At 47.3% G+C, this 25,820-nt stretch overlaps 8 protein-coding genes and 1 non-coding gene across 9 annotated transcripts; 5 read left to right on the top strand and 4 right to left on the bottom strand.

The window, feature by feature from the left end:
* Window positions 1-342: 342 nt before the first annotated feature.
* BDBG_16208 lies at window positions 343-416 on the top strand. The gene has a single exon. It is a non-coding gene; the product is annotated as a tRNA-Val (tRNA).
* BDBG_00841 (uncharacterized protein) lies at window positions 343-6,213 on the bottom strand. Its single transcript, XM_002629549.2, has one exon. It carries the CDS (start codon window positions 4,088-4,090, stop codon window positions 1,745-1,747), a length of 2,346 nt encoding a protein of 781 aa, XP_002629595.2. The 5' UTR covers window positions 4,091-6,213; the 3' UTR covers window positions 343-1,744.
* A 44-nt stretch (window positions 6,214-6,257) lies between these two features.
* BDBG_00843 (uncharacterized protein) lies at window positions 6,258-8,622 on the bottom strand (the record flags this gene model as incomplete). The annotated part of the gene is made up of 2 exons (XM_002629551.2): window positions 6,258-8,393; window positions 8,548-8,622. The coding sequence occupies 2 exons, from the start codon at window positions 8,620-8,622 to the stop codon at window positions 7,191-7,193; spliced, it is 1,278 nt and encodes a 425-aa protein (XP_002629597.2). The 3' UTR covers window positions 6,258-7,190.
* A 588-nt stretch (window positions 8,623-9,210) lies between these two features.
* On the bottom strand, window positions 9,211-10,325 carry BDBG_00844 (3' exoribonuclease; the record flags this gene model as incomplete). Its single annotated transcript, XM_002629552.2, has 2 exons — window positions 9,211-10,115; window positions 10,178-10,325. 2 exons carry the CDS (start codon window positions 10,323-10,325, stop codon window positions 9,211-9,213), a joined length of 1,053 nt encoding a protein of 350 aa, XP_002629598.1.
* A 567-nt stretch (window positions 10,326-10,892) lies between these two features.
* On the bottom strand, window positions 10,893-17,208 carry BDBG_00845 (phosphatidylethanolamine N-methyltransferase). The gene is made up of 4 exons (XM_002629553.2): window positions 15,746-17,208; window positions 12,935-15,521; window positions 12,777-12,867; window positions 10,893-12,673 (listed from the first exon to the last, which is right to left on the bottom strand). Exons 1-4 carry the CDS (start codon window positions 15,933-15,935, stop codon window positions 12,608-12,610), a joined length of 2,934 nt encoding a protein of 977 aa, XP_002629599.1. The 5' UTR covers window positions 15,936-17,208; the 3' UTR covers window positions 10,893-12,607.
* BDBG_00846 (uncharacterized protein) lies at window positions 16,169-16,932 on the top strand (the record flags this gene model as incomplete). The annotated part of the gene is made up of 4 exons (XM_002629554.1): window positions 16,169-16,278; window positions 16,356-16,443; window positions 16,485-16,637; window positions 16,753-16,932. The coding sequence occupies 4 exons, from the start codon at window positions 16,169-16,171 to the stop codon at window positions 16,930-16,932; spliced, it is 531 nt and encodes a 176-aa protein (XP_002629600.1).
* Window positions 17,209-17,902: 694 nt separating the features above from the next.
* On the top strand, window positions 17,903-19,006 carry BDBG_00847 (cytosolic Fe-S cluster assembly factor NBP35; the record flags this gene model as incomplete). The annotated part of the gene is made up of 2 exons (XM_002629555.2): window positions 17,903-17,984; window positions 18,060-19,006. The coding sequence occupies 2 exons, from the start codon at window positions 17,903-17,905 to the stop codon at window positions 19,004-19,006; spliced, it is 1,029 nt and encodes a 342-aa protein (XP_002629601.1).
* A 749-nt stretch (window positions 19,007-19,755) lies between these two features.
* On the top strand, window positions 19,756-23,187 carry BDBG_00849 (aspergillopepsin I). The gene is made up of 3 exons (XM_002629557.2): window positions 19,756-21,562; window positions 21,687-22,456; window positions 22,593-23,187. Exons 1-3 carry the CDS (start codon window positions 21,177-21,179, stop codon window positions 22,718-22,720), a joined length of 1,284 nt encoding a protein of 427 aa, XP_002629603.1. The 5' UTR covers window positions 19,756-21,176; the 3' UTR covers window positions 22,721-23,187.
* Window positions 23,188-24,045: 858 nt separating this feature from the next.
* On the top strand, window positions 24,046-25,422 carry BDBG_00850 (tRNA-binding protein; the record flags this gene model as incomplete). Its single annotated transcript, XM_002629558.1, has 1 exon — window positions 24,046-25,422. The coding sequence occupies one exon, from the start codon at window positions 24,046-24,048 to the stop codon at window positions 25,420-25,422; it is 1,377 nt and encodes a 458-aa protein (XP_002629604.1).
* Window positions 25,423-25,820: the final 398 nt, after the last annotated feature.

Raw genomic sequence — 25,820 nt, forward strand, 5'->3', positions numbered from 1 at the left:
CCATCGTATGCTACGTGCCCAATTAATATTAATGAGATGGTGCCAACGCTGGCCGCACCAAGTGTGGTAATACATACAGCGTAACTATATATATTTTTTGACTGGTTCTTATACTTGACCAACCGGCCACTTATCTTGGAAAAGTGTAGCACTTTACAGGCAAAAGCAGCAGTCATGCGCTTCATTAATTAACCTTTAGAGAAAGATATTCATACCCTGAATATAGACACATAGGCCCCTCTTTTGGTAGCTCTCAACCCCATTGTGCAAGACAGGATCCAGGGTCGTATGCACTTTGCAGTCAGTTCACAAATACAATCACCTAGGGACCACATTATTGATGGTGTCGTGGTGTAGTTGGTTATCACGTGAGTCTAACACACTCAAGGTCCCCAGTTCGAGCCTGGGCGACATCATTTGGTTTTTCTTTTTTTCCTTTCCCCTTTCCTCCATTTGAAACCATTTCCTTTTCACTTCTTGTCTACGGACTCCGGACATGAGGGTAAATAAATATCGAGAGCCTCTCGCAAAAAACATTACTTAAAAGGATAAACACCAGTAAGCCAAGCTCTGCTCTGAAGAGACGTCGACAATCTAGGGCAGAGGGGCCAGACTATGAAAAGTGGTTGGCCGAAAGAGAATATTGCGTGGTATATTACATGTACGGCTATAGTGAGTAATACAGCAATGCTAGATGATGCCGCCGTGAATTAGAGAGCCATGAAAACCCCGACGAAGGCGCAAGCCAACAAATATACACCTCTAAAAGAGAATACAGTGAGTTTAGACATAGGGCCCCTGACCAGGTTGGGGGGCTCTCGGGGAGAGATCCCTTCTGAGTTTCTCAGAACGCTTGAAAATGAAAAATTAATGAACGGAAAAGATGAAAATAGATTGGGAATCGAAATGGGCCATGGCCAAAAAGAAATGAGAAAAAGATAACCTCGCTCGCCCAAGACAGGAGACAAGGAAGCTAGCCGATAATCGAACGGGTAATGTATGAATGAGAAATGGCAAAGAAAGAGGGAATGTCCGAAAAGATCCCCGCTGCGCCCCCTTCAAAGATAGATAAGAAGGAAACAGTAAACTCCAAGGTTCCCCCGAATTTTCTGAGTGTAGTTATAAATAAAAATGAAAATAACCAGGAAAGAAAGTGATATTTCCCTTAGGTTGACCCGAGTCGCTATTGCAGGATTTATATGCGCCGCCAAAAAATAGCCCTGTGGTTTGTATGCAATGGGTGTGCCATGCATGTTTTTTTATTACAATTTAGGAAAATGGCGAGTAGTGAATGAATTAGGTAAGGCTATGTAAGTGATCATAGTAGACAAAGGAAACTGAGATGGGATGTGTGACAAGGAGATGGAAGTAGGATATGGAAAAGAAATGTTGGAATGATGTATCACAGAAATCTTTTCGTTATTTTTGGGATATTTCCGTGGGGTATATAGATAAAGCGGGTGACGACCGTTGCTTAGTGTGCTGGAATGAGGTTTAATCGGAGACATGTCATCGAAGAAGGGCGTGGCAGGAATTGAGGCTGATAAGGCCACCAAAGGAAGCCGCTTTTGGTTGACAATTAAAATTAATTCGGTGGAGGGAATGAGATGCGCCGGATTACAATTACTGGGTAATTCCGTTAAGAAATATATATAAGGAGTTTCTGGTATTCGAGCCGTAAAATAAGTTGTTCGTCACTGGAGTTCAAAGTTATAGACATTGGTGAGCTCAGCTAAAATTTTAGTCACGGCTTAAACCGCCCAGAGTCAAATAGGTCTTTGTGAAGACTACTTCGGCGTAGAGGTATTCGATTCCGGCCAAGTGGCTGGGGGGAAGCGCTGAATAGCCGCTTAATGGGCGCCTTTTGAGTGATTTGCTGGGGCGAATTGGAGGTCATAGTTTTAGGCTCAGGGGTAGTGCATGAGGTGTTCGTTGAGCCGGGTAGGGTGTCACTTTCTCCATTCCTATAGTGATCTGATTCATATTTGGATGTTTCAGATGTCGTCTGCTCGGTAGGAATGCTTCGGCTGTTCGTATTTTGCGCCGTTTCCGGCTGGGCATTTTGAGGTATAGGTGTAGGACGACGCGATTGCAATTGTTTCGAAGAATCAGACGTTCCCGGCCTGGAATGATGGCCCTTAGAACGTACGCTATGCGAACTCTTGGGCCGGATATCGGGCATTAGTTTATAAGCGTATTTGGGCTGCGGGGTATCTCCAGCGCTCGCCAACTTGGCTCTTCTCGCCTCTTCTCGTAACTCCTCTGGGAGCTTAGGGGCAATTGATACGACTGGCGGCAACGGTTGCGAGTAAGTATGCCTTCTCCTTCGCTCCTGGTGGCTGCTGTCCGGTTCACTTCCTCCTTCCAGGCCCTTAATAGCAGGAAACGACAATTCTTTTCCTGAGGTATATGAGTTTCGTCGCTTCTTTGCGAAGGAGCTTCTACCAACAAGTCTCAGCGTTTGTTTCTCTCTCCCCGATAAACTCTTTGATGATGATTTCTTCCTCATGTGGCCATGAATTTCTCCACTATGTTTAATGGGAATCGGAGCTGGACTAGGTTCCGGAAACGGCATTGTCTCAATCTCGGAAGCAACCTGGCGAAAGGCTTCATGGGAATTTATCTCGCGAACAATGGCATCTTGCAAGGTTTCGAAAGTGGGATGTGGACTGGTCTTTTGTGATGAGATGTAGGCATGTTTAAACATGCTCATAATTTCCTCGACGTTGTAGCTCGGGGTTTTGGGAGATACCATAGAAGGAGTAGCAACTGGAAGAGGGCTGTTTACAATCTCCGCAATACTTGCATTTGGCTCCCGTCTAACTGGTGCGACGGGAATGTCGGATGGCTGGCTAGGTACTTTGACGAAATTTTTGGTGGGAGCGGCTAGCTTCGTATTAATAGAGAGATCACGAACGTTTTTCCTTGTGGATAGATTAGCTGAGGCCGGGGATAATAAGCTGTTGGATGTGTTGCTGCCAGGTGATAGTTTGAGTGCGGCTTTTTTCGCGACATCGTTTCCAGGCTTAACCTCCTCCTGCTTCGGTGAATTGATTGAGCTCTGATTCAACTTGGGTGCTTTGCCGGCATCTCTCGCAGATGGTGGGCGATCAGGCGTGACTTTGTACATTTTTAATTGGGGTTGCGGTGCTCTTTCTGGAGCACTATTTTCTGGTCCTTTAGAGGATAGGGCCGGCGACGAATTTTTTAATCGCAAAGCGATATATTGCCTGACGCCTATCCTGCGTGGTGGACTGCCGCCAGCATCTTCTGGTGTGTATGATAGAGGATGGCTTCGCAGGTCCTGATCGGAAGATATAACTCTCAATTCTGCTCTTTTCTCCTCTAATGGTGCTCGCTGCCCGACTACTTGCAATCTGGACCATAAACGTGGCCAGCTTTCCTGGTAGTATGAAAGGGATGACACTGATCTGCTATTGCTTAAATTGCACGTGGACACTGCTCCGCTTGGCCCTATCGTACGGGTATGTGTATTTCCACCGCTGAGCAAGATATTACGGTCCGCTACGTCTTCCTGGTATACAGCAGATATAACATTTGCGTATTTTGTGCTGAATTTGTTAAGTCGTTGGCTATGGATGTTGCGATCCGCAATTTCCTCGTTATACATACTCGCTGGAGATATGGGAGTCGGGAGTCGGGCGTGTTGGGCCGGGAAGCTGGCTTCTATAACATCGACATGACGCCGGCTCGAGTGAGGAGGGGGGTGAGATTCAGTGTTTTTAACTCGTTTATTTTGCAGGGCCGGTGATGTGCGACAGCAAAACTGATCATGGAGGTCTTCGAATTGCCTCTCAATCCCGTAGAAAGTCAGGTTTTGCATTTGTGGAAGCCGAGGGAGTTTCGTTTCAGGCGATCCGTGCGGCGAGATAAGGCATGGGGAACAGGTGCCGTTTACTGGATCGCTAGACTCGCTCACAGTCAATTCGGGACTTGTCGAGTGGAACAGTGTCCTCTCGACATTGAAAAGCTTTCTTAGGCTCTCCATTCTTTCCCAATTGGACATTGTAGGAAGCCGAATGAAGTCAATGGTTCCAATTGAAGGGGGGAATGTCGCCAACTGGCTCATCGGAAGAGACTTATCGGAGAGTCATTTCGGTGCACCTCGATTAAACCAAGGAAAGTAGAATTACAATAGTTGGCGACGGGAACTTGCTTGCCGGTTTGTTTTATTTCTAGGAGACCTTCGAAACTAGATTATGCAAAAATGTTGGAACCGCAAGGATTTTTTTTTTTTTTTTTTTTTTTTTTTTTATAACAAAATAGAGTAAAAAAGAAAGTCACGAGTGAAGGAAAAGAGAGTATTGACCGCAAACCGAGTGTCCAAGAAAAAAAAAAGAAAAAAGAAAAAAGAAAAAAGAAAAAAAAAGCAAGAAAAGAAAGAAATCCCCCGTTTCAAAAGAGAACAATTGAACCTTGGAACCTCATGTCGGGGATGGTGTTTTCGAAGCAGAGGACTGGCACAAAAGCCCTGGCTCAAAGCTCAGATGGAAGCAAAGAAAGGGTCTGTCAAAGGTCCCTGATTGGCGAATTGAAAGTTGGCCGATTGATTCCGGGGGTCAAATCAGTGGGGAATAGGCCGACATCTCTTTTTTTTGTCAAGCTGAACCATCGATTGGCGCGTCGAGCACAGAGTACGAGGCTTAGAAGTCATCTCAGGGGGATTTTCTGGACAGGGACCCCCAGAATTACCGGTCCAACCAGCCTGCTGGGGGGGCGTGCCATTTTTCACGCCTAAAAAAGGTGAAAGCGGTCCACACCAGCGTGACAACTTCAAGACATAAGCCCAGCAGTAGGTGGGGCCTAGGAACGGGCCAGGAACGGCGTCAACGGTTGCATCCTCAGGCTGTTTCCTTGTGAAAGCGGCTTGGCATGGGCTGACTTCCATTGATCAGTGCTCATTGCTCAATGTTCAATGCTCAGTCTGTTTTCGCGGCTGGTGGCTCCACTGTTTGGGATCAATCCTCAAGAAGGATGCATCTGTACGGAGTATGTCCTCCCCATTGGCCAATTGGCAGAGCCCAGACGTTGAAGAAGATCTGCTGGTCTCCTTTTTGTTCTCCTCATATTTACTCTATTATTTCGCGTCCATTCCCGTGGTTTTCGCTAAATTCTGTATCTTGGACATTTTATCATTGAGCTTGTGCATTCATTCTTCGTATTTGTACTCCGTAGGTGATCCTGAATAAGCTAATAAAGGTGAACCGCGTTATTGAGAAGGGTGATGACCTTCAGGCCACCCGATTTGCTGGGCTGGAGAAGTTAGCTTTGCGGAAGAAAATTTATCACAAACCAGTCTCAACACTAAAAGTGACGCTAGAGAACTCCAAAAAGGGCTAGAATAAAATCTCAAAAGATAGGGGTGATGTTGGATGTTGATGGTAGGTATGCAGGTGGGTGCAGAGTGTTTAACATAGATGGCGGCAGCCAGGTTGTGTTGGAGCTGTCGGGAACGAGAGGATTCTGTTGGTGAGAGAGAGGTTGAGGTTAAGCCCTGGTGTGCCCGATTTCCTAATCGAGCAATGTTGGATATACCTAGGTAGATCGCGGAATTTCCCCTTGACGACATTCGCACGCTACCTTTACCCCAGCATGGCGGAGTTTGTTAATGTGTGATGTCTCACGACCATACGGAGTAATCGCTTCTTAGGCCTTGCTCCGTACTTCGTACACGACAGGAAGATCCTTGCATCCTGTTGGGTTGTACAGAGTCGCTTCCATCCCGACTTCCACGCGTTTCCCCATATGCTTCGGTGCATCGCGTCACTTCGTCTATTTCTTGTACTTCGTAGGGCGAATAGTCATGCGCGATCCCTGTGACTATCAACATAGAAGCTCTTTTATGCATGCGCCTCCCTCCCCCTGACCTTTTCGGACATACCCTGATCCTTGCAACGATCCCTGATCATAAAACTTTGACGGCGACAAGAAGGGGAGACAACCCGCGCGACGCGCATCAGAAGCAGGAATCCCAATGCCCGATTGATTGAATGAATTCCTCAGCAGACACCCCGGCCACTGTCAGAAGAAGGCCCACGGATGCCCTCTCGGACCGCCTTCTCATCGGGATCCAGCGGGGAGGGGCTCATGTCGACAATCAGCGATGTCAAGCCAGCGGGATACCGCAGCTCCATTATTCCCATCCATGATTCATGAAGTCCCCAATTGCGGAAGCCATTAGCAAATGGGAATGGGAAGCGCATTCGCGCATGATCTTTACATTGCTAATGACCCCTGCCCGGCTTTGCGTCTTTGTTTTTAACTTATATTTAGGGTGGACAAGGATCCCATGTGCTGTGCAAGGTGATTGATCAAATAATTATTTTTGTATCTATTTCCACAATCTCAATCTGGACTGAACAGTGACTGCCTTGTGTTTCTGTTCATTTATTTATGTTTAGCTCCCATTGGATTCCTCCATAGCTAGTGCCCCGGACCGAATACACAATCTCTTGGATAAAAGAGTACATCACCTAGCCATTCCTGCAGGCGCGTCAACAATCCAATGCATCATTGCAAAGAGAGTTGGGTTTATCCATTGCAAACTGGGACGCATGTATCACTAAGTAAGCCTGAATCATTAAACCCTACTTCAAGGCTAATGAGACCTCAAGTGCCGACAGAAGTGTTTGCCAGTTATGGGAGAATTATGGATAATGATACCTGTAATTTGGAAGAGGTGCTTAGGACAGGACCTCTGGGAATGAGTCCCATTGAAAAGATGAACGTACTAACGGTGCCATTACCATGCGCCATTTGTATCTCAATTGGAAATTTTACACGCGATGCCTGTGAACATTTGACAAAAGGAGTTCCATGCTTGGGAGATCAAAGCGCGATCAATCCATGAGAATGAGGAAGCTAGGAGTCTCATTCTCCGTCCCTTGACTGACTGGCTTAGCGAAAAATGACAAGAGCTTTTCGAAGCCCCAAGCACGAGGACTAGAGCTATAAGATTATTTCGGCTGGAAATAATTATTCTTTTCCTCTTTCTTCACGTTCGCTCCATCTACTCCTTACAAATCCGGGGTTGCAACGCCTTCCAAGTTTCGGTTAACCTCTCACCCTATAATTGGAAGAAGGAAAGAAAAATTGCAACAAATCGCAACAGTCACTTAAAACAAGGCAGCAGAACAAGAAGACGGGGTAAACTCCCAAAGATTCAGAATCTAATTCCCCCCACTATCACCACCCCAGTCGTTATCTAGTCGTCTGGAAACATCGTTTGTCTCTATGGTGCCGGCATAGCTGCGGTCAAACGCCTTAGAGCCCGGACTGAAGAGTGCTTCATTAATGGCCATATGGACCTTGTCCAGCGCATTGGTGCTGCCAGGGCACAGCGGATTGCGTACCCCGTATGGATCCGTGTCGGTGATGGTGATGTTCGGAATCCGGTATTTTGTCCAAGGGGGAATGGAGCTATTTTGGCCAATGGCGGGGGAGCGGACGTAGCCGGATGTACGGGCTGATAGGGATCGGGAAGCATAAGGATCTCGCGGATGGGTCATTTGGGAGACTGTGGACGGCCATGAACTCCAATATGGGTCATAGGAAAAGCCATGTTGTTGTGGAGCTCTGCTCGTAAACTGGTTGTGGTTGTTGCTGTTGTTGTTGTTGTTGTTGTTGTTGTTGTTGTTGTTGTTGTTGTTGTTGCTGCTGCTGTTGTTGCTGTCGGCGTTGGTGAAGGCTGAAATGTACCTGGGTGTCATGTCCTGAAGGGTCGTGGTAAGAACCGGAGGAGCAAGCGTCATGCTCATGTTAGTGGTGGTGTACCTGTGGCTGTATGGGATTTGTTTACACGCGTCTATTGAGGGTATGCTGTCCAATGCTATCAGTTCTTCGTTTGGAACTGTATTGTTCGAGCCATGAGTTTCAGCATGGTTTGTATCGTTAGAAGTCGGCTCATCCTTGATTCCCGCGGGACATGAGACGCTCCTTTGCTTCTGCCTCTTGTTGGCTTCCCTATCTTGAGCTGCTTTCCGTTTGGTGGCCAATGGAATATCGTCATCTGTATCTCCATCGTCTGCTTCATGTTGACCACTGGAGAAACTCCGCCTTATCCCTTGCTGATCATAGATCATCGGATAGGATTCCATCCCCATTTCTGTATTCGCCTTTATTGGTTTATCTATTGGATAACCCGAATTCTGCATCTGGTTTTCTTTCTTAACAATGCTCCCTTTCGATTTCCTCTGACAAGGTTTGCCCTGTTGTTTCGACTTCCCAACGATGCCAATATATTGACAGGGCCTTTCAGTGGACATGATGGAATTGGTTGTACCAGTTTCGATTGCTTTCTTGAGACGGGAAAAGCGCATGCGAGCAGCAGGAGGGTTCAGGCTGGTCGCCTCTCCCACGGCGTTGAAATCGATCTGTACCATGCATTCTCCTATTAATAACCAACCTATATAAGAAAGCAATTTTTCTAAGCATAGTAGATGGGAAAAGGGAAATTCGAAATTCGAAATGTTGCCATCGCCCAGGAATGCCACAGGGGATACATAGGGAGAGAAAACGGAGACTCACCGTCTTGTAGTCAGACTTTTGAAGACAGGTATATAAGAACCAGAGGTTCACATCGGCCTGGGTTTTGGAAGGCATACCTGAACAATGTCTCTCGTGAGCACAAGGCTGGTGTGGTGATTCCCAATGGATATCTTACAAAGCCCCTTAATTTGTAGTAGGGGGCTAGCTTAAAATAGAGGTGCTCCAGTAGATATTGATGAATCTTGAATTGGTTGAGGAAAACAGAATCGGAGAATGATGAAGATGAAAGAAAGGTGGTATGGGCTGGAGTGAAGGGGAGTGAGGGGCGAAAACGCAAGGATGGAAAAGATGGGTATCTACAGAACCGGAGGTGAGTGGACAGAACAAGAACACAGAACGATTAGTGTTAGGTAGTAATTGAGTAACTAGCATAACAAAACAAGTGCAGCAATGCACTGCAGCTAGCCTGGGTATCTGTATATATCTGAGTTTGTTCCTCTGATCATACACTGTCCTCAGCATTGATGATAAAGAAATACCCTGTTTTTGTAACAAGATAGGAAAGGGAGTATATAGGGCTTAAATAAATAGTCATTGGCTAGGATATAGCCAGTTGTGAATGTGCATTATGGCAAACACATGAAGAATAAACTTGTCCATTGTACAGGGACGAACTGATCGTAAAGTCATTACAAATCCTTTCTATAACTTCATTTCAACATCTTCTGTATCCGGGGCAGACAAAGCTAGCTTTTTGCCTGCGTGTATAGCAAAACGCTCCGCTGACTCTCTAACAGCTTCCGCAAGAACGGCCTGTGCTCCCCGCGCCGCGTCAACAGCTGCATCTATTAGCGCTTCATGACTTGCGGATGGACTCTGCGACCCAGCGGATATATTTGAGGTGTCGCCCTTGAGCCATAGTTCGGTAATCTCGTCGCGGGATGGCATGTATCCCACAACACAGGCGGACACAATTACTTGGTGTTCGGACGGGTCCGGATCCAATACTAGCGACTGGCCACGGCCTTTCTTGGACGAGGTATTTGCTCTCTCTGAAGTGTCAACGTCCGGGTTCTCCACAAAAGCAGCAATTCCGCCAGTAATAAGATCCATGCAATCTATCCGAGCGTCAGCAATTGCTGCTGAGGCGACGGTGATGCAACCCGCGAGAACATTCATCAAACCCCAACCATCTATACCTCCCAGTGGGCCGGAGGACAGAACATCGCCCCACCAACGGTCGTCTTCCCCCTCTAGTACCGTCACTGTGATATCCAGCCCGCTCTTTGGCCATCTTTCCCCTATTATAACTCCCCTCAAAGCAGTTTCGAGGTGTACGCCAAGATCCCTCTCATTGACATCCCGGATATAACCCCTCCTTCGTCGGGATGCAAATGGTGCGAATTTCACATGTGTGGAGAGGAGGAGGTTGGGGGAGAATGGTGCTGAGCGGGGGAGAGGCTTTGGTCCATGGACAGAACAAGTGAGTTTTAGAGAGGAGGATGGGGGAATGAGCGTTTTCGATTTCGACCGGTGGAGGATTGCGGAGGGCTGAAATTCAAGGTATGCGGACCCAGAAGCGGATGGGATCAGACCCGTCTTTAAAACTATTTGTGCGAAAATAATTAGCTCATATCCATCAGCTTCATGACGTTTGTAATAAACTTACATATTTTTCTCAGTTCGTCTGGTTTTCTAGTACGTATGGGGCGCTCGAGAGCGACTGAACGTTGGCCGTCGGAGGAAAGTAACGATGACGCAAACACTGGTGGTCGTGTGCTCCCAGGAGGTCCATTTATTCGTCTCTTATCAGCCATGATAAATCTCCCAGTCAATCAAAGCAAGTATGAAAAGATTAAAATCCAATCTAGTGGGAACAATGGAAGCTATTTCTTCTGGCCTTCCTCTTCATCGTCGGCTTTGAAATTCAAAATATCAAATGTAGGTGTTTGCACTGTTTGACAGTCTGACGGAGCAATATTTAACCGACGCCGCTTAGCTCCGCACTCTGAGTTATTGATTTTTCTTCGTCTCCCCATCCTTTCTTCTCTTTTTCCCTTGCACCTTTCAGAAATTCCACACCAGCATCACTATTAGCTACTCTGTGCTAGATGAAGCAAAGATGACTATGTGGTGAGAGCGTAGCCAAGGGATGATATTGTTATTTCGTATAGTAAGTCTCTGTCCCATTTCCAATTTGTTCCATCCAACATCTACAGGAGGAAAACCTTCCAAAACTTTGTTCGGAGATTCTTCCGTGAGCCATATGAACAACATGCACTACCATCTGACACTTCTCTGTACCCATACCACTATTCTTATTGAGTTTCTTTGTGGACTGCGCTAATAGCATGTCAAGAAATAGGATTCACTTTTGTTGTGTGTTTGAGCATGTCTATCAAGGGGGTAGTTGATTAACCGTCAAGAGCGAAGGGCTGAAAAAGGTATAAAATATTTCCCCCACCCTTTGATCTAACCTCCACCTTTACTATGATGAGAAACCTTCTATTCAGTTCTGCTTCTGCAAAATCATTGAAGAAAAAACATTTACCAAAAATAACGATCCTGATCCATATGCCAATCCGTCAAAACTTGTTCTTTGCATGAAATTTTCAAGAATCTAGCTAACAAGCCTTTGGGATATTTCAGATAGTCTTCTTTGATCTCATTCCACGGCGAGTGAACTAACATAGCAGTATCTCCCCATCTATCACTCTCAATGTTAGTATCTATCTCCCTTTGAAAAAAACCCCTTGCATCAGCCCACTCCCAACCAGACCAAAACTTCATGATGACAATAAGTCAATCCATTCCACGAGTCTCCTTACGGAGCACCCTTCTTTCATGAAGGAAAGGAAAAAGAACGCAGGAAGGAAAGAAGAAGCAGAAGAAGAAAAACGAGCTACTCTTCCGCATCTCCCCACTCTCCCTATACCGGACTTTTTCCTTTTTCATTTACTTTCCGTTGACGTCTCTCGTATACAACTGGAGCTGTTCGACGGAAATGGGTAAAAAGGAAGAGGAATGATCGGTTGTGGAGCTTTGTTGGTGTTTTATCGAAGAGGTTTTTTTGGGGGGGCCGGGTGGTAAAAAACCCTTACCCACCATTCTTATTTTTCTTTGGCTTTTCCTCTTGTCCCCCTCTTTTTTTTTATTTTTCTTTATTGATTTGCTCATCCGATCGTCTCTTGGGGGAACGGCTCGTCTTGGGTCCGTTCTTTTTCCTGAGGATGGTGTCGGGATGGGAGAAGGGATGAGTTCATGGCTTTGCTGAATATATCACATCCCCGAAATCCCCTCGTTTTTGCCGCCTGTCATTTTTAGTTCTTCTCAGCTTTTTGATCATTGTTACGCCAGTGCTCGGAGATTGATTTGAACTCATTGGTATATCGTCGATAATCAGTAGCTGACTGGGAGGTTCTGGGTTTATACAGGGCGTTGTGATTCTATTACTAAATAAGCTTCCATATTGTTCATTCTAGTCCGTTTTTGACGCTGAATTATATATTTCATCATAATATCGTATAAATTCGCGTCACCGTTTCATATCTATGCGTAAACTATGTACTCTGTATATACCAAGCTGATTTTTCGTTCGTAATATGTTCTGCGCTGCGCCTGTATGTGTGTATATACATGCATGTGAGATGGCGCATAAGTTTATAAAATGGTTAGAACCAAAGACCCTCGACCACTCTGCCAGAAGAAAACTCCATCCCCCTTTCTAAAAAAAACCAAATATAATAACCACACAATCCAGTGGTTTCGTGTTTGCTGGGAAAGCAATGACTGAAAGAAAGTAATAGCGGCGCCGATCAGTAGCCGAAGATGGATAAAAATGTTGCTTCCGCCCACACAAGTCTAAATAAAGTCACCCCTCTTTCTTCTATTAACTATTTTGTCCTTTAGTGCCCTTAGGCGCTCGTTGTTCTGCTTGGGGCATGCAGTAGGACAGATTGACTCCGGTATATCGACGATATAGTATCGTCGCGAAAGAACAGCGTTTTAGTATATATGGTAAGTGAAGACGCAGAGGACAAAAAATATCCATGAGATTCATCTTCATCGTTATTTATCATTCATTAGGACCAGTAAGGGCCTAATCCTCCTCATGTGCCGCCGTTGGTGTCGAGGCTCCGTTGGAGCGTGACATACTATATGGAGCCTAAATTGGTAGATACTCGTCAGTCCTCTTAGTTGTACGAAAATTTGAACAAGAAGGAATGTGCGACAGCCACCAAAGGGTTCCTGAAGGTAAGAATACATACCAGAACTTTCTTGGCGTTGCATATCCGCCATGCCAAGTTTCGGATATTTCCATCGGCCCGGACAACTTCAGGGGCAAATTCGATACCGAACCTGAATCGTACGTTAGTATTGACGTTGAGCTGCTCAGCCGGAATTCCCCAACTATTAGATCTCTTACATGTGATGAACGGCAAAGACCACCCTCTTTGAGTACTTCCCATCCCTGTCAACTAGGCAACCATAATGTTCTTCGACAGTCTGCGGAGCGATTTCTGGGTCTCTGTCGAAACAATTTTGGACAACAGGGAGGAGAGCTGCTTCGACAGCAGCCCTGACAAGCCCGTAGTTATCGACTTCAATGTCATCCTCGTCGAATCTTCCGATGCAGATTTCAAAAGGGCGTGATACAGCCATGACATTATGCTTGCCGTTGTGATGGTATCTAAATTCGAAGACACCTTGAGTCCACCATAGTTTATCGCCCGAGAAAACCATTTCTCCAGATGCAACATCTCTCGGTTCACCATCATCACGAGAGCTTTTCAAAACAATGTCACTCGAGATCAGCCCTTGCTCGCATGTCTCAGAATCGAAAGAAGCTTGATTGGTGGCGATCCATCGGCCCTGAGAAGATACTCGTGTGACTTCCCGCGAGGTATTATCGGTAACCATGTAGAGACCAACCCAATCCTTCTTGCTGTGGTTCAATGGCGCGGTCCATTTGACTTTAATCGGAGCACCGTATTCGAACATGAGGTTTTCCTGCTCGCCCCTCCTGTATGGCATAGATCGTGCTCTTTCGCCTTCCTTATCACTGGCTCTTTCAAATTGTGCTGGCCGAGAAGGTTGGGTTCCTTCTAATGTAATAGAATAGTCTTTCAGATCATAACCAGCCAGGTCCGGTTCAAGGCGAGAAATAGTGACTCGTGCCGGGTACTTCTGAAACAAGGCAGAAGTATCTTTCACGAAAGTCTGAACACCAGCGGCAAGTTTAGGCCGGGCAGCTTCTATGAACTCTTCAATAAATTCAAATGAGTCATCGAGTATTTTGTCCACACTGCCATGAATTTGCTTAAGAGAGGGAGGCAATGAACGCTTCAGACTCCTAACGAGACCCGCATCTCGTCGTAGGCTCTGCCCATAGAGTTTTTGCATATGGGGGCGCTCGACCAGTTGGATGAATGCAAGAGTTAATGTATGGCTTAGTAGTGCAAGGAAAACGACGGATTTGGTACTAGTGATCAAAACTGCACCCCATACGCCTGCTAAACCAAGGACGCGCTCCGGATTATTCAAGAACCGGTAAATTCCACTATAGGTAAGTTTGGGGAACTCATCGAAGAAGAAATCTCCAAAAAACCATCCAAACTCGCCAAGGGATTCGTAAATGCTAGTAGATGTCCAAATTTGGAGGGCGATCAAGCTTGCCCCTAGGATATGCCTTAAGAGAACAAGTCCGTACCGCCAGTCCTGTGGAAAGGAGTACATCTTCCAGGCAGCAGCGATGAAGCTCGCATATGTCATGGTCATGCTCAAATGATATGTGCCTTTCCATTGTCGCCAAGCTTCATGGTTGCTTTCTCCATACTTCACGAAGTGTCTTGTCCACATTTTGCAGTTTGATTGGCGATTGAGTATGTAACCAATACCCACGGAATACCAGATCCTCCATAGGGCAGCGTTAAGGACGAAGCAAAATTGATACACAGGAGTCGATGGAGTCAGAGTTGTGAGGGCAAAGAAGAGCACCTGGGCTAAGAGCACGGATTGGTCCGTACTCCGATACAGGTCGATATTGTGAAGCCCTAAAAGGCTATGCATCGACGAAGGTTGCAAGGGAGGGATGACTGGTGCCGAGCTAAGGGTGTCGCTGACGACTGAACCTTCATGCGAGTTTTCGTCCTCTTGTGGCTTCGTATCTGTGTCGGCAACTCTCTTTCGAGGCGGGGGAGCATTGTATGTTTTCTCGATATGGGGATTTTCGACTAGAACGAGGAACGCAAACTGAGCGGCATGTGCCAGGATGGAAATAAAGAGGATTTTATAACTAGCTGCCATCAAGGAGATACCGTAATATCCCGCGTAGCCAACCGAATACATAGGATGGGGGGCCATTTCAAAAACACCGTCGAAAGTGAGATCCTGATCGATGAGATAAAAGAAATCTCCCCAGTACCATGCAAAGTCCTTGACTACCCGATGAGCGTCCAACTTGACCCAGAGATTAAAGAGCACCAAGCTCATCCCTGTAATCCATCTCAAAGCCAGCATGATGAAACTTTCTCCAGTAGGGCGACCACCGCAGGCGATTGCGAACAGGCAGTATGAAGTAAAGTCACACATCAGAATCAGGTCGACAACACGTCTAAATACAAGCCAGGTGTTATATTCTGTGGGGGCTTCCTCGAAAGAGTACTGTTCCGATATTTTTGTTTCCAATTCCCACTTGAGCAACTTGTACAAGGTCGGATGGGGGTTTTGGCCGGTGGATGGGTTCACGAAGATGTTTGACTTTTTCGCCCAACAGACCAATGTCCGGCCGTTTGATTGCATGTGTAGGAGCCATCCTATCCCGATATTGTAAGAAGCACGCCAGAACAGGAATATCACGGCAAAAGCTGCGACCCGGAACGAGGAGGGAAGAAACCATAGGAGAAGGATATGGCAGCCGAGAATAGCGAGAACGAAGATATCGGATATGTTCTTTGGTTCTGAAGGGGAAAGTAGCTGCGATACCATATCACGGGTGGGAGGCACGGTGAAGACTGTAGTTTGATGTCATTTAGCATTAGCAAGCCATATATGGTTCGTTTTTGCCGTGAAATAGCTCCAAGATTTTTTATTTGTCCGGGGCAGATCAATGTGAAATGTCACTAGCCACATCGCAGGGGCTCTAAAGGCTCAGGCACAGTCTATTTCCGTGGTATTTATGGAATATCTTCCACTTGGTCATAATCATTCAGCGAGACTTGGAAGCGAGGGAGCTTACCTGTGCCATCTGGGGTTCTGCCAAAAGTCTTCTTCTCTGTATCCGCCTCCCCTTCTTCAACCTGTAGCTTGTCCTCTAGAGACTGTGAAGCCACATCCCTGTCAGCGGCAGATTTTGATGCTTGCAAATTCCGTTCACGAAGCCCGTTCGAACGGGATTCAAGTCCTGACGAGGTCGCCTGTTCACTCATAGTTGATGCGGTAGTCCGTCGTCGTCAAGGCGGGAGCAACGGTGCAGAAGCGTCAACCCGCGAGAGGTGAGCGAAGAAGTCAAGTTGAATTGACTCGGAAGCGTTGAGGCACAAAGTCGTTGGTTGGGAGGGTCGTGAGCGTTGTCGTGGGAAAAAAAGAGTGGTGCTTCGGGTCTTCAACTGGTGTTGGAAGGTGTATTTAGCTGGTCAACTTATGTTCACGCCCCGCTGCGATGGTAGCAGTAGAACAACAACAGTGTCACCAACCACAACCACGACAAACCCTGTCTCGCGAGGATAACAGAGGACGAAGCAAATTATCGTCGAAATCTGCTATTGCTGGGTATGCTGGGAGTTCCCAGTAACAGAATAGCCTCTGATTCGACAAACTCATGAGATGTGTTCCACCCCGTTTTCTAGTAGTGTGGAGAGCACAACGATGCCTGTGCGAGTTCTACTTATACAGGAACGAATCACGTTCGAGGCTGCTGACAAGCAGAGAAATGATGTCAGTCAAAACTCCTCGCTTAACTGGATCCTACTCTACAGGCCCTATCCAAGCATTTCGGGGACGGCAATTCATCGTCTCAAAGCCCCCAGAGCGCTGGTGTTAATGATGCTGGCATGAAAGTCAAAATATCACCCATTGATCAGGATTTACACAAGATCGGAGAGGATAGGAATTATGCTTGTGGATTTTCTGTCTGTAACTTTGTGGATTTTTCTTGCCTGCCAGCGCCAGGGACAGATGGTGAGCCAATAATGATCCAATTGAACATCCCTTGAGTTGCACTGACTGGCTGTCGTTCTGCATTAGTGGCAGTTTAGTTTTCTCGCGCTACTGGCGGGATCCAGCAGCCAACAGCCCGACTGGACGCAGTGGACGGAGGGAGAAATCAAGCCGCCAGAAGACTCTCGTCAGAGTCGTCACCCGATGGTCCTCCTCTGGGGCCAGCATGTGAAAGCCTCTCAACCTCAACAATCAAGCGCGTCATAGCTCAAGGCTCTAGGACGGAATAGAGAAAAAAAGGCAAATTAGAACCCGGTACGGAGTACATTTTGCTGGATTTCTCCCCGGTCGTGTTTCAAACAGGGAGCTACGAGTTGAGCACAGGCACTGCGCTGGTCTTTGCTGTTAGGGCTTGCAGCTTCATGGTTTATCCGGTTGCAGCTTATTGAGTTCGGACGGCTCGTGATTTGCTGTGCCTCCAGCTGAATGATAGCTTGAGAGACCCAGTCGCTTTTGATAAATACGCAGGAAGGCACGATAAGCTGCGAAGGCATGATGGATGGGTTTCTAGCGTCGCTTTCAGGGGAGTCAAGCAGCATGATATCGTTTTTCTCATGCTAAGGTTTCTCGAACTTCATGAGGTAACCATCACTGTACAGAGCTACTGATATTTACTCTGGAAATCGACAGAAGCTTATATCTTTCTAGGAGATATCACCTTCCGTACAGATCCCAGTCAGCACAGAACAAGGCAAAGCAAAAGGCGAATGAACACTACACAATAACCGTACCAAGCGCATCTCACTACCTCCCATTAGTGAGCGCGTTTGGCATGGTTATGACTCAAAACTTAGGTGCACCCATTCAGGAGGAATTGCATCCGACAAATTATCAGGGTTCTGGAATGCATATCTACGCTGCGTATTATTTCATGATATGATGCTGTGTGCCGTCATTTTGGTATTTGCATGACTCCGCGCTCGGAACTTGAGCCGGAGCACAGGCCATGTGGATTAGTAATGCCCCTCCTATGCTTCTCCGCCACCAAAAAAAAGTTCCTGGCAGCGACAAATATAATAACTTAAAGCTGACTGCGGCATCATCTGCCAGACATCAATCAGAACAGGCCACAAGCATAATCCAGCTGTGTTTATTTTCTAAAGAGAACCCATTACCCTCTCTATATAAAACGAACAAGCACAAACGAAATCACTGGGCTACCTTGAGAACGATAAACATGGCTCCATTGATGCAGGAGCCAGCCCCCGCACTCAACGCATTATCCAAAGCAGCTCCCAAACTCGTCGCCCCTGAACCAGGTACGTTGGTAAAATAAAACCCCTTTCTCTAAAGGCTCCATACCGTCCCACCCTAACACAAATCCTTCACTCTAGAACACTGCCCGGGGCCTGAATCCGAACAAGCAGGCAAAAGCGATGCATGCAACGGCTGTCCGAACCAGGCCATCTGTGCCGCCGCGCCTAAAGGCCCCGACCCCGACATCCCAGTAATAACCGCCCGCCTCTCCTCAATACGACATAAAATCCTCGTTCTGTCTGGAAAAGGCGGCGTGGGCAAATCCACCTTCTCCTCGCTGCTCGCGCAGGCCTTCGCATCCAACCCCGCATCGACGGTCGGCATCATGGACACCGATATCTGCGGGCCGTCGATACCGAAGATGATGGGCGTTGAAGCGGAGACGATCCACATCACCAACGCGGGCTGGAATCCCGTGTGGGTGTCGGATAACCTGTCCGTGATGAGCGTGCAGTTCATGTTACCGAACCGCGACGATGCGGTGATCTGGCGGGGTCCGAAGAAGAACGGGCTCATCAAGCAGTTTCTGAAGGACGTTGAGTGGGGGGAGATGGATTATCTGATCGTTGATACGCCGCCGGGCACGTCGGATGAGCATCTGTCGGTGAACTCCTTCCTGAAGGAATCGGGCGTGGACGGGGCGGTGGTGGTTACCACGCCGCAGGAGATGTCGTTGTTGGATGTCAGGAAAGAGATTGACTTCTGCCGGAAGGCTGGGATCCGCATACTGGGGCTCGTCGAAAATATGTCTGGCTTTGTGTGCCCCAAGTGTACGCATGAGTCCCAGATCTTCCGTGCTACGACAGGTGGTGGCGCGAGGCTGGCGAAGGAGATGGGTATTCCGTTCTTGGGCGCTGTGCCGCTGGACCCGAGGGTGGGGATGGCCTGCGATTTCGGGGAGAGTTTCATGGATAACTTCCCAGATAGCCCTGCGTCTGCTGCCTTGAGAAAGGTGGTGAGGAGCATTGGGAAGTTTATCGGGGAAGATCCTGATGAGGTTCTTCCTGATGCTGGGCAAATTTAGAATTAATTATTTTTTACGTTCTTTCCTCGCATGGCTTGCTTTTCGGGATAAGGCGTAGCGCATTGCATTTTGGGAATCTGAAGGTGGCGTTTTTTGGGGAATCAACATAATGATACCTAGGGCATTTGCAACAGCAGCATGGCGTTTGGGAAATATGTACACCTGAGAAGTCGTCTCTCTCCCCTCCCATTTCGATGTATTGTATTATAACACGACAGGGACAATGAATCGAATAAATCCAGCACACTACACTCTAATACAGAAAGATATACCCATTTTATTGTTAGAAAGTAGCCCCGTTAGCTATACGTAATCGGGGAATGTGAAAAGACCGTATCCACGATCTGTATACCTAACCCCTTGTGGCAGCGGGGAGCCTTCCCTCCTACCACATCCTACAACAATGTTTATGCATGATCTAGATGGGCATAGATAGCAGAGTATGGCGTAAGTAGCCGGCCCTGCAAGTCGCTCGCCGACTGTGAGCGCGTTGTTGTTCCATAGTATGCATCACGCCATGGAGAACTTCACCTTGTTTCTTCAGAAGAAGTACAGGAGATTTTGGAGGTCAGAAATCGCTTAATTTTACCTCCAAATCCTGCTGGGGCGAGCAGGAGCAACTTAGTCTTCGTAACCTTGGAAGTAAGCATGGATACATCAACCTTGAGGAAGAGCTGGATGTTGAAATGAAACTCATTCGGAATTCCGCTGGCAATTTAATATTGCTAAGTCCGAGGGATTCAAGCGCTCGCTTTGAACATAAGAATGGCATTGTTTGAGAGCCTGACTATGAAACAGTGAGGGGCTGGGTATGGCGTCTCAGGATGGGTGCACTGCTTTGACTTGACGCCTCTTGATTTGCCCGCCAGTATCGTTCAAGGAGAGTTGTTTCAATCGCTCACTGTTTTGGACAAGACTCCACCCAACCGGCTCAGGATGCTCATTGGAAGCCGCAACCGGAGGTAACATACACTGTGTGCTGTTCAGGCTCTGCATGGTGAGGGGTTATCCCCAGGCGCAAAACTTTCAAGATTACTTTTTGTTCAGTTGTCACCAGCCACCAACGCGCCACAACGACTCTCTTATTAACGTCCCTTTATTTCTCATTCCCGCTCCATTATTCAACAACACAAACATGGAGCCTCCGGTGAGAGGCAAATCATGCGCCCAGCCGAGCCAGATAGGACAAGGAGGCAAGTTGCTAATGGGCCTTTCTTCGCACCTGAATGGCTGGGATATTAAATATGATGCCTCCTGGACGGGGATATCAGCGCTGGACGATGAAGAACAAGCGGAAGAGGACCGGCCAATAGAGCAAGGCGGTTAACGTTTCTCAAGCCAAACAGCCCCTGGCGTCGCGAGAAGGCCTGGCTAGCACCGTGTCAGACAAGTGTGGGCACTTGCAAGGCCATGTTGGTTGTTTTATGTGGAAGTAATGCGAGGACAACGCCTTAATAGCACCGGGCTGAGGCTTTTCTGCTGGTGTTATCCATGCTGTTGGCGCCAGGGTGTGGCGGCTCGGGAAGATCCATATAAATAAAGACTTTGGGGGATATTCTCCGGCTTTTTTCTGGAGAGGGGATATCATATTATTTATGGGTATATCTCTGGGAGGGGTTGGGCGGGTTTATTTCAAAAGTATTATTTTCTTTCTCTTCTTTCTTTATAGCTTTTGGACAATATTCCTGATCAAAGCCTCCTGTTTCCTTGGCTTTCGCTCTGTCACTTTGTCTTTTTAGCTCTCCTTCATATTGTACAAGGTTATTTCTTCCTTTCTGAGGCAATCCACTGTCTCTCTCTGTGTCTCTCTCAATATTCCCTTCATGATTCCAACACCTCAATTATCCTGCTCTTCCATTTTCCCATTAAGATTGCCCCTCTCTGTGACTTGCAGGGTGTCATAGTTTTCATATTATTTACTCCACTGTTTGTTGTTTGTTGTGCAGAGAGCGTGCACACATTCATACATTATATACCCCTTCAGTGTGTGTTTGTGTGCGGTGCACATTTCCTTATTTACCTTCCTTCGCGTCATTGTGCCTGGACACGATTTACATTACTGTGAATATCGTCCATATCTTCCATTCTTTCAATCTCGTTGGCCTGAGCCATTCCTCTCCTCCATCTCCTTTTCGTGGTCATATCTCCCCTTTCATACAAAACGGGCAAGATGCAGTGGATACAGGCCCTACTGTACCTATACCTCCTCTCTTCCTCCGCCGTGCTAGGGGCCCCCACACAACGATCACAGCTGAAGAAACGAACATTCAAAGTCGATCGGATACGTCGGGCAGATTATGTACCTAATGGTTTCTCTGCGATCAAGAAGGCATACGCCAAGTTTGGCATCATCGCTACAGACATCAACTTTGGGTCGTTGGATGTCAACATTTACCCAACTGCAGCAGATCGTCAGGCTGTAAACAAGGCAGACGATCCAGATGAGAATGGCGCTGTCACCAATGTGCCGGCGCAAAATGATGTTTTGTACCTGGCCCCTGTGACAATCGGGGGTCAGGAGTTTGTGATGAACTTTGATACTGGCTCGTCAGACACGTACGTTTATACTGTGGCCTCCAAGAATGGAGAATCGTGATGCCACAAACAGAGAGAGAAAATTGCATTTACATGGGGTTATGAGCTGATATATATATACATTTTTTATTTTATTTGTCTATAGATGGGTATTCAACACGAGACTTGAACCAAGTGTATCTGTCGGACACTCAGTTTTCGATCCCGCAAAATCCGATTCATTCCAGCTGCTCGAAGGCGCTACCTTCAACATCACTTATGGAGACTCCTCCTTCGCACGGGGCGGAGTTGGCAGGGACACAATCGACATCGGTGGCGCGACCGTTCGAAACCAAGCTTTCGGCCTCCCAAGCGAGATCTCCGAGTCATTCATCAGGGAAGAAGCCTCCGACGGCCTCGTTGGCCTAGCCTTTACAAAAATTAATACCATGAGGCCAGAAAAGCAAGCCACCTTCCTCGAGAGTATTGCGCCCGATCTCGAAGAACCCGTCTTCACTGCCCAGCTCAAAGCTCAGGCACCTGGCAGCTATGAATTTGGCACAATTGACAAGACTAAGTTCTCCGGTGACATGATTGATGTCGCCGTGGACAACTCACGGGGCTTTTGGGAAATCAAATCGAGCATGTTTAAGGTTGGCGATGATGCTAGCATTAGTACTATCTCGAGCGGCGTGACCACTGCGATCGCGGATACGGGAACGACGCTGATGCTGGTGAATCAGGAGATTGTGGAGGCGTATTATGCGAAGGTCGAAGGGGCGGAGATGTCCGTGAATGCCGGTGGGTTTATTTATCCCTGTAGCTCGAAGCTGCCGGACTTGTGGGTATCTATAGGGGATACACATCTGGCAAGGGTACCGGGTAGTTTGGTGAATTTCGCTACAGTGGGGACTGATACCTCCACCAACACTCAGCGTAAGTGTTTACATCTTTCCTTATCATGTATCATGAAAGAAAGCCTTCTTCTTTTCCATTTTTACTACGGATCCTTGTGTTCACGGGCCTCATTTTTTATTCTCAACTGATGCTAACGACCATCTTTTATAACCAGTCTGCTTCGGGGGTATACAATCCAACCAAGGCTCCAGCCTGCAAATCTGGGGAGACATATGGTTCAAAGCGTTGTTCGTTGCATTCGACCTGCGAGGACCTAAGCTTCGAATAGCAGCACATTCTTAAGAGGTAGAAAAGAAAACCTCAAATAGAAGAAGAGAAAAGCAACCAAGAAAGGGCGAAACTGTATCATTTATTTTTATCCACATATTTTAAGAAGATATGATATACAGGTGACATACAGCAGAGCATACATACCTTAAAATAGGTATATTACGTGTCTAGTTATGCCCTTCATCCGCCTTCTGCCATTGCCGGCGTCAGTGGGAAAAAGGAAGAGAGGAACTAGTAGTACGATCACCCCAGACAACATTGTAATTTTTTATCCCACATCACAAACGTACTTCTTGATTGTATCCACATACGTGTGATTTCTGCGGCGCAATCTTTTTCCTGTTTCCATTTGTGTCTCTAGAATTTGTTCATATACCTCAATTATGGGTGAAGAAGAGTTGAGAGAGTTTCGGTTCTTTGTAAATACAAGCTGTACTCGGTACTTATTGAAGAATCTATGCCTGAATTTTTGATAGGTAGCATCATTCATGAGTTGGAATTGTAGATAAACTACGGAGTAGAGTAGGGCCTAGAATGTGCTCCTAACGTTTGCATCATCAACCAACTATCGCCCCTACTCGGCGCATGGTTTAGTGGCCAACCTTCTCGCTTCAGGGGAACGCTATAACTAACTCTCTAAATCCCTAGGCGCTTTTTTACTTTTATGATATCTAACCCAACCGTTCTAATCTGCCCGTACGGACCCTCAGTGATGAACCAACTCTTTTTTAAAACTCCAACCATAACCTTTACACCACAATTTGCCGGTAGGAACTGGAGCAATCACAATGGTCTGTTGTATTCAAGTTCTACAGTAGTTAACCTCGCCCCAAATTCCTTCGTGCCCCTTTTCTACGCTGCGTAGTTTACCCCCTTCGAAACCCCCAAAGCAAAGATTACATAATCTCTGACTCACCCTAACTACTTTTTTTTCTACCCAAAGTCAATTTGACCAAACCTTTCCAACCCCCCCAGCTACGCTTCGAGATACGAAGTCTTTTTTTTTCTCTGTCTTTCTTTCTTTCTATTTATTTTCGTCAAATAGCTAATTTTCCTTTCTTTTCCTGATATTATAACAGCATAACTTATTCGCGTCTGGGACGAAACTAGCAGCCGTCAAGGTGAAGCTGCCCACGTTAGTCCGTTTCCTGCGGCAGTCTGCAGCCCCGCAACCGCTCGCTCTCAGTGTCAGGCCGCAACGCACCCCGCTATTCTTTCTCTCAAAGAAACAACTATCTTCTACCTCAGTCTCGTATCACTCTTACTCTTTGCTGAGCAGACCAACACAAGTCACCTTCCCCAACTCCTCCTTGCAGCCAACGAGCACGACCGCAAACATGACCACCGCTTCCGCCCCCACGGCCTCTCTCCTCTCCCTCCTACATCGCTCCTTTCCCAGCGCCGTCCCCTCCACCTCTATCGATCTCGACCTGCAAAAGATCTCCACCGAGATCTTCCCTTCCTACACCTACGGCGATGCCGAACAGGCGGAAATGGTCCAATGGCTAGTAAACACTGCCTCAGCCACCGAGATACTAGCCAAGGCCGACACTGCTGCCCTATCTGAGGAGTTCCTGACGAGACTTAACAAGCATTTAGCTACCCGCACAACGCTACTGGGTACAAAGCCGTCCGTCGCAGATGTCGCGGTGTATGCTATTATGGCCCCTATGGTGGAAAAGTGGAGCGCGGAGGAGCGGACTGGTGAGAATGGGTATCACCATATCGTGCGGTATATCGACTTCGTGCAAAATGCGCCGCTATTTGGATTAAAAATTTCCGCAGAGGAGAAGATTGAGATTGACGTGAATGATGTGAAGGTTGTACCGAAGCCGGTGCAGCCGCCAAAGGAGGAGAAGGAAAAGAAGAAGGAAAAGAAGACGACGGGGCAGGGAGGTGCTGAGAAGAACCTCGTGGTCGGACGTGGGAAGAACAACAGTAGTAATAACAACAGTCGATCGGAAAGCGGGAAAGGAAAAGATAAATCCGAACCCCTCGCAACAGGAGCCGCCGAACCTCCGCACGAAAAGAAGGAGAAGAAACAAAAGCAGCCCAAACAGCAAAAACAACCCGCCGCTCCTGCTGCCCCGCTCTCCCCCTCCCTCATCGACCTTCGTGTCGGCCACATCCTCCGTGCCGTCAATCACCCCAACGCAGACTCCCTGTACGTCTCCACAATCAACTGCGGTGACGCCCCAGGGACGGAAAACACATCTGTCGACGAAGAAACAGGCCTGACCGTCCGCACCGTCTGCTCCGGTCTAAACGGACTCATCCCGCTAGAGGAGATGCAAAACCGCAAGATCATCGCCGTCTGCAACCTGAAACCCGTCACGATGCGCGGCATAAAATCCGCCGCTATGGTCCTCGCCGCGTCGCCCAAGAGCGACGACGCGCATGCTGGCCCCATTGAACTCGTTAGCCCTCCTGCCGATGCCCCCGCGGGCGAGCGTGTCTTCTTCGAAGGGTGGAGCGCCGGGGAGCCTGAGAAGGTGCTTAATCCCAAGAAGAAGATCTGGGAGACGTTCCAGCCTGGGTTTACGACTACGGATTCGTTGGAGGTGGCGTTTGATAGTGCGCAGGTGCCGCAGTTGGCGGAGAAGGAGGGGGAGGCTAGTTCTGCTCCGGCTGCTGCTGGTACAGTTGCCAAGTTGGTTACGAAGTCTGGAGGACTGTGTACGGTCAAGAGTTTGAAGGGGGCTACTGTGAGATAAGCGGACAGCTGGACTGGTTTGATGGTTGATGTGTTTGAGTGTTTGTTTTTTTCTCTTTTTGACTAGTAAGTCGGGTCGTCGGTCAGTCCGTCTCTGTTTGCTGTTTTAGTGAAATATAGTATTGACTTAAATAGGAGATAGATAGGGGAAAAAGAGACGACGAGTGTCCCCTTTTATAGCAAAAGAACTACTGAGGAAAAGAATAGACACAGAGACGAGAAATTTTGAAATGAAAGAAATTTACATATACAGTTTTTTTCACTTGACTGGCTTATCCTCATATTCTATATGGGATATCTAGGAGACATATAAATGTTATTATGTTCGACAACATTTTCTCCCCATATGCTTGCATTTACTCTCCCGTAGCCAATGTTCTTGGCAACCTTCTGTTTTGG

This window comes from Blastomyces gilchristii (genome assembly GCF_000003855.2).
Source record: "Blastomyces gilchristii SLH14081 genomic scaffold supercont1.1, whole genome shotgun sequence".
In the NCBI taxonomy this organism is placed as follows: domain Eukaryota; kingdom Fungi; phylum Ascomycota; class Eurotiomycetes; order Onygenales; family Ajellomycetaceae; genus Blastomyces; species Blastomyces gilchristii.